A 7,656-nucleotide genomic window follows, 5' to 3' on the forward strand; every position below is an offset into this window, starting at 1 on the left:
TCTAGCAGAAACCAGCATGGAGGTTCGTGAAGTCAATGAAGATTTCCAGGAGCTGTGATGATTGCTGGAAGCATTCTTCTCCAACAAAGATGGTTGTACCGCTATGAGCAGCCAACACAAACAGTCGTTGTCTGGACTGGGCAGGGAAATCCAGCGAACAACGGATCGCTGCCTCGACAGCCGCAGTTATTCCCAAGTATAGCCGTTTGGAGTTTCCCTCATACAACGGCAGCGGCGACCCACTGAGATGGTTGTACCGTTATGAGCAATTCTTCCGTAATCAATGCACGGAGGAGAAACACAAGGTCAACCTGGTCGCTTCCACTTGACCGAAGAAGCACAGCTCTGATTCTATCGAGTGGAACAAGAGGAACCAGATATAATACTTATCCACAAATCTGAATCATAGATATACTTGGGAATGAAAGGTAAACGAATTGGAAACAAAGCTACGACAGAAATAATGATGATGGCAAACCAAATTCGGTGAACAAAACCACATAGAAATGAGCAGCAAAAGCAATCCCCAACGCCAGAAACGAAAGCCAAACAAAGATGGTGGCAACTAAGGCAACCCTAGTAGATATTTGCTTATCGGAAAATATCACGCAAACCAGCAAATATACGGCATTAATGGAGCTGCATATAACCCGAGCATCAGATATAACAAATGCTTTGAACATGAATTTTCTTACTAAAGTTGCTGTTCCTTTCCCTGGACCATCAGTTTCATATCCTCCTGTCAAAGTCAGAGCTGCAGAAAAGGCAATAGAAGCAATAAGTGTTGATACCACTATAAGGGTATTAATATGTTTCTTGTAGTAGCTTTCGCTTTTTGTTCTTTCTCCCTTTGTAGTATCTGGTTTGGCATATCTGGTGGTGATCACTTCTGGTTGATTCCCCAAATATTTACAATAATATTTGAGTATATATGAGATTATAAGCTGCATAACGGAAATTTTCTCTAAATCAGCCTAAAATCCAATAATATTTCTATTTCTCCATGTTTTCCAACTCTGAGAATTCAAAGCGCAACTATTTAATGAGAAGGTCATACCTTTTGAAACATAGCATCTTCTTCCATGTCTAGCTCGGCAATGTTCAGAGCTGTAAGGTTTTCGTTGTTCATCACTGTGAAGTCCACTGCAGGCACCTTTGAAAGGGTCCACGCAATCCTAACATGGCAGTTGATGGTGGCCAAATGTAGAGGTGTATTCCCCTCCTTATCCACCTGGTTTATAAAACCCGTGTGATAGCGCTCACAAAAGTATTGAACAACTTCAGTCTGTTTTTCCAGTACAGTAACATGAAGAACATTTCGGCCACTATAGTCATCAACCAAATCAATGCAATCTGGGCAATATTCAAGGAGCGTTTCAATGTTCTCCACCAGCCCAACAATGGCTGCTTTATGAAGAGGTGAGTGTCCTTTATTATCCAAGTCATATGCAATGGAAGTGTCTCTTTGTAATAATAGTTGCACCGTTTCGAGATCACCGAATAAGACGGCATAATGAAGAGAATTCATATTAGTTTCGTCTTGTTTCTTGATGAGTTCCGGCATTCTGTCCAGTATTGTTCTTATAATACCTAAAATTTGAAGCAAAGCAAATGAACCATGATAAATGCACGGCCTAGATGTGTCTCGAGAGAACTCATTACGAGCGCTGACCCGTGCATGAAAGGGCTGCTTTTTTAAATTATGTTTTCAAGTGAAAAATGGAAATTATAGTGATTCAACAAAGTTTGTAGTTCTTTAGTGTTTGTATATAAAAATGCAAAAAAAATAATTATATATATATATATATTTGTAGAGAAGATGGGCTGAATGACACATAGACTGTTTATCATTTTTTATCTTTTATGTTCTTTGCTATAAAGGGCCTTAATCTGTGATTTATTCTTTATTATGTTATGTCTTTTTAATTTTCTGGCCAATGAGGGACTTCTCTGTAAATTATTAAAGTTTAACTTAATGAAATAGAATTAAGGGAGTAAGAGAAGAGATTATGTTCAAAAATCTCTCTCTCTCTTATCCCAAGTTGCCGCCATGTTCTTCTTCTCTTTCTTTTCTCCTCTTGAACTTTGATTTCTACTACCTTCTTTTGATTTTTTGCAACTTTCTAAACAGTCATTTCTTCTCAAAAGGTTGTTTTTCTTCTTTGTATCAGAGCAGGTTCATTTTACCCTTTTTTTCACCTTTTTTTCCCATACATAGTGTGTATGGAGAACTAAATCGTATGAATAGTTAAAAAAAACTTATTTCAACCCAGTTGTTAGTGGTTTCTGGAGAGAAGGGGATTGGTTTTGTCATCCTGTTGACAGATTCAAGTGTATTGCCCGAAACCCTAATTTTTTGGAGAAATCCAATTATAGAACCCATAGGGAGTTTGACTTGGGCGCTCGATGACTGAAGGCTTTCTCATTCTTCTTCTTAAAGATCGAATCAAGTGGATTGGTGTTTTGTGAAGTTTACAAGGAGCAGCTGAGTTTTCTTTGTTTCTCCCAGCTTCCGGGTGTGACACAGGTTACTGGTACGACTGCATAGAGGTTGGCTCATAACACAGTTTTTGTTCTGTCTTTATTTTTTGTTATTCGAAGTTGGTTGAAGTCATTTTTGAAGTACTTAAGATGAACTCCTCAGACTTTGAAAAAAAGCATGTTGCTGAATCCGAACAAGTTCCGGAAGCCTCTGTAGACTCTCTATTAGTTGTGACCACAGTCAAACTGGATGGATCTAATTATTTGGCTTGTTCACAATCTGTAAAGATTCATATTTGTAGTAGAGGCAAATGGGGTTTTATCTCTAGAAGCAAAAATGCTCATTTGAAAGATGATCCATTATATGAAAAGTTGATGCAAGAAAATTATACTGTTATTGGATGGTTTGTGAACTTAATGCAACCACAGATTAGTCAGCACTATTTGTGAATGAATTCAGCAAAGGAAATTTGTGATAATGTTGACGAAACCTATTCCCAAAAATTAAATGTGGCTTGAGTTTACAAGTTGAGAAATGATGTGAAGAATTTGAGAGAGGGGGATAAACCATTAGCTGTATATGACATTACAAAGCAAGGAGTGTCTCACTGGGACACCACTAATGATGTTGAGACCTACAAAAAACTGGTTGAGAGAAACAGGGTGTTTGAGTTCTTGACAAGGCTAAAGCTAGAGTACGACATTACAAAGCAAAATATTTTATCCAAGGATAGTGTCTCACTGTCTCAAGTATATGCCTTGGTAAGTATTGAAGAAAGCAGAAGACTTATCCAAGTCCAAGGGGCTAGTCTAAATGATCACTTTGCTAATATGGGAGTGAAACCCAAAGGGGTTGTAGGGAATCCAAGTAGCTCAGGGAAGAAAGAGATTATATGTGAATACTGTAAAAAGCCAAAACACACTAAAGACAAGTGCTAGAAATTGCATCTTGAGCTCTTACCACTTCGATTTCAGAAGAAATTTGATAATATAAAGGCAAGGAGTGCCAATGTTGTTGTTGGTTTAAATAGTGACAGATACAAAACTGAAGAGATAATGGCTAGTGAGCAGTTAGCAGCTATGAAGGCAGAATATGAGAAATTTGAGAGGATGATCAGTCACTTAGAGGGTGTGACCTCTTCTTCCAACCCCCTTGGAAATTCAACCTCTTCTGCATTTTCTCATTCAGGTATACGGGCTTCTACCAATCATGCAACCATTTTAGGTAATCGTAGGATCCCATGGACTATTGATTCTGGTGCTTTTGATCATATGACCAACCTTTCTACTTTGTTTGTTTCATATGATTTACTTTCTAGACGTGACAATCTCACCCTAGCCGATGGCTCTCTTGCCCCCTATCTTTGGTAAGGGAACCATCAAGGCTACAACCTCCTTGGTTTTTTCTTCTACTCTTCCTGTATCCAGACTAAATACAATATTGTTATCTATAAGTAGCCTAACTAAGTCATTAAACTGTTGTGTAACCTTCTTTCCTTCCTAATGTGTTTTTTAGGATCTAGAGTCTTAGAAGGTGATTGGGAGTAGCCGTGAGGCGAATGGAATATATCTGTTGGATATTCCTGGACAATGCCCTGAATAACTTGGAAAAATTGCTTTTGTGTCTACATCTACGGAGTCCATTAGTCGAGTCATGTTATGTCATTTTCATTTGGGTCATCTTTTTTTTTCTACATTAAGTCATTTATTCCTAGAATTGTTTAAGGAAATTAGTTTGTCCAGTCTTTATTCTGAGTCTTGTGAATGGTCAAAACATTGTAAAAACAGTTATCCTCTAAGTAATAAAAGATCTTCTCCTTTTAATATTGTGCACTTTGATGTGTGTGGGGCCTTACCACTTATCTTCTATGGGTGGCTACAAATATTTTATCTTGTTCACTAATGACTTTTCTCGATTCACTTGGATATTTTTGATGAAGTCCCGTGATGAAGTTCCCAGACTTGTTAGGCAATTCCATGAATTTGTCCCAACTCAGTTTGATACCATAATTAAAATTTTCAGATTCGACAATGCAAAAGAATATTTTGAGAAAAACTTGACCTACTATCTCACTGATTTAGGGGTTATTCATCAAAGCTCCTGTGTTAGGACCCCATAACAAAATGAAGTTGCTGAAAGAAAAAATAGACATATTGTTAAAGTTGCAAAAAGTATTTTATTTGTCTCACATGTCCCTACAAAATTTTGGGGTGATGCTATTCTCGTTGCTACCTACCTTATAAACTATATGCCATCCAGGGTTTTAGGGTTTAAGTCTCCCTTCAGTTTTCTTCATCTGGACAAGGATCTTTTTCTTATTCCTCTTCGTGACTTTGGCTGCACTTGTTATGTACATATCCCAAGTGTCTAGAGACATAAATTTGAACCAAAATCCTACAAGTGTATCTTCCTTGGTTATTCCCCCACACAGAAGGGTTACTATTGTTTTGATCAGAAGACTGGCACTCGGTATGTCTCAATGGATGTCACCTTTGATGAGTTTTCTTCCTTTTATGTTTCTTCTCTAGAGAGACATTATCCAAAGGGGGAGGATTTGTCATAGGTGTTTGCTCTTCCTCTTGCTATCCTAGTTGAGTCTTATGCTGAGTCTCTTCCTCCTTCAAATGAGTCAAGGGAGGATCAGTCACTTCACTCTCATTCCAGTGTTCCTATTCCTCCTCCTTTACCTCCTCACCCTCTTTTTAATTCCAAGTTATACCAACGGTAGAGAACTAGAAATGAGCAGATTGTTTCCCCTACAACACATAAGCCTCATGCACTTCCAATTACACATGAGACAACAGATACCGTTATAGCCCCTTTGGACCCATCTTTCCTAGAATTTGATATCCCCATTGCTATTAGGAAAGGAAAAAGAAAGTGTATTGCACATTGCAATTCCAAACACCTTTCTTATAATTTGCTCTCTCCTTCATATTTTGCCTACCTTTCTTCTGTTGCTTTTAACTCAATTCTCAGGTCTGTGTCAAAAGCTCTTAATATTCCAGAATGGAGGGATGTTATGAGAATAAAAATTGGTGTCATGCACAAGAATGACACTTGGAAACTGATTGATTTTCCTGAAAGGAAGGATCCAGTAGGTTGTAAGTGGGTTTTTACTATCAAGTATCATATTGATGGCATCATTGAAAGGTACAAAGCTAGGCTGGTTGCAAAAGGCTATACATAGACATATGGAATTGATTATCTGGAGACCATTGCACCTATTGCCAAGATGACTTCTGTGATAATTCTACTATCTTTGGTTGTACACTCAGACTGGCCACTTTATCAACTGGATTAAAGAATGCATTTTTGAATGGAGAGTTACATGAGAATGTCTATATGTCTTTTCCTCCAAGGATGTATAAAACATATACAAAAGGAAAGGTCTGCAAGTTGAAGAAATCTCTATGGACTTAAACAGTTCCCTAGAGCATGGTTTGAAAGGTTTAGGGCTGCCCTTGTTAGCTTTGGCTATGTACAAACACAATCTAATCATACCCTCTTTGTGAAGAAGATATGATCCTTGATCGTTTACCTGATTGTGTATGTTGATGATATTGTTGTGACTGGTAATGATGTCTAACCTGGCATAGAAGTTGCTAGATCCATGGATGGGATTTATACATTTATACAAACTCCCATTCGGCCAGATGTATTTTATATTACTAAAATAATGTGGAAAAGTCACATGCCCCTACTTAAGTTATGGACATTAAATCTAACATAAACTTACACATCAACACCTAAACACAAGCACAAAGACAGAATTACCCCTATATACTCGACACTAACACTCCCCCTCAAGCTGGAGAGTATATATCATATACTCCTAGCTTGTTACATATGTAGTCTACTCTCCCCCGACTCAACCCTTTAGTAAACAAATCTGCCCACTGGTTCCCTGTGTTGACATATGCAGTGTTTATCACTCCACTCAGTACATTCTCTTTAACAAAGTGACAGTCAACCTCTAGGTGTTTGGTTCTCTCATGAAACACCGGATTAGAGGAAATGTGAACTACAACCTGATTGTCATAGTAGAGTTTCATTGGATAACAGTGTATCCCATCTCCCATAGAAGGTTCCTTAGCTACACTAATTCACAAGTAGTATGTGCCGTAGCTCTATATTCTACCTCTGTAGTGCTTTTTGCCACCACTGTCTACTTCTTGCTTTTCCTTGTCACCAAATTACCCCCAAGAAAAGCGCAATAGCCTGTGGTAGATCTCCTATCAGATATAGAACCGGCCCAATCAACATGAGTATATCCTTCTACTTCAAGTTTTCTACCACTTTTGTATATCAAACCGCGACCAAGAGCCCCCTTTAAATACCTTACAATCCTTATAACCGCATCCCAATGTGAAACTAGAGGTTTCTGCATGAACTGACTTACCACACTAACTGCGATTAAAATGTTTGGCCGAGTAATAGTTAGGTAGTTCAGTATACTTACTAGTCGTCGGTATTTTCCAAGGTCTTCAAACACTACACCCATATCACTGCTCAACTTAGTGTTTGTTTCCATCGGAGTTTCAGCTGGTTTAGCACCTAAAAAACCTATTTCTTCAAGCAAATCAAGAGCATATTTCCTCCAACACAAGTTAATACCATGCTTGGACCTTACTACTTCCATCCCCAAGAAGTACTTCAATTTACCAAGGTCCTTTGTCTGAAAATGTTCTTGTAGAAAAATCTTCAACCTGTCAATGCCCATTTTATCATTCCCGGTAATGACAGTATCATCTACATACACCACTAATAGGATCTTCCCTACCTGAGAGTCATGACTGAAGACGGAATGGTCAACTTGGCACTGTTTCATACCAAACTTTTTTACTACCTCACTAAATCTACCAAACCATGCTCGAGGAGACCGTTTAAGCCCATAAATGGCCTTTAGTAGCCGGCACACCTTACCATCCTCCCCTTGAGCAACAAACCCTAGAGGTTGCTCCATATAGACCTCCTCGAGCAGATCACCATTTAAGAAGGCATTCTTGATATCAAGCTGATAGAGAGGCCATTCATACATCGCAACAAGAGAAGTTACAACATGGACTGAATCAATCTTAGCAACCAGGGAGAAAGTCTTTGTGTAATCAATACCATAGGTTTGGGAATACCCTTTGGCAACCAATCTAACTTTCAGTCACTCTATACTACCA

General features: G+C 38.4%; 1 protein-coding gene across 1 annotated transcript; it reads right to left on the minus strand.

Moving 5' to 3' along the window:
• Positions 1-449: 449 nt before the first annotated feature.
• On the minus strand, positions 450-1,564 carry LOC148852391 (protein ACCELERATED CELL DEATH 6-like). Its single transcript, XM_088945791.1, has 2 exons — positions 1,058-1,564; positions 450-944 (listed from the first exon to the last, which is right to left on the minus strand). The coding sequence occupies exons 1-2, from the start codon at positions 1,562-1,564 to the stop codon at positions 450-452; spliced, it is 1,002 nt and encodes a 333-aa protein (XP_088801917.1).
• Between the last annotated feature and the right edge of the window lie 6,092 nt (positions 1,565-7,656).

The sequence above is a fragment of the Nelumbo lutea genome, chromosome 5, assembly GCF_056320005.1.
Source record: "Nelumbo lutea isolate HS-2025 chromosome 5, American lotus-T2T, whole genome shotgun sequence".
In the NCBI taxonomy this organism is placed as follows: Eukaryota; Viridiplantae; Streptophyta; class Magnoliopsida; order Proteales; family Nelumbonaceae; genus Nelumbo; species Nelumbo lutea.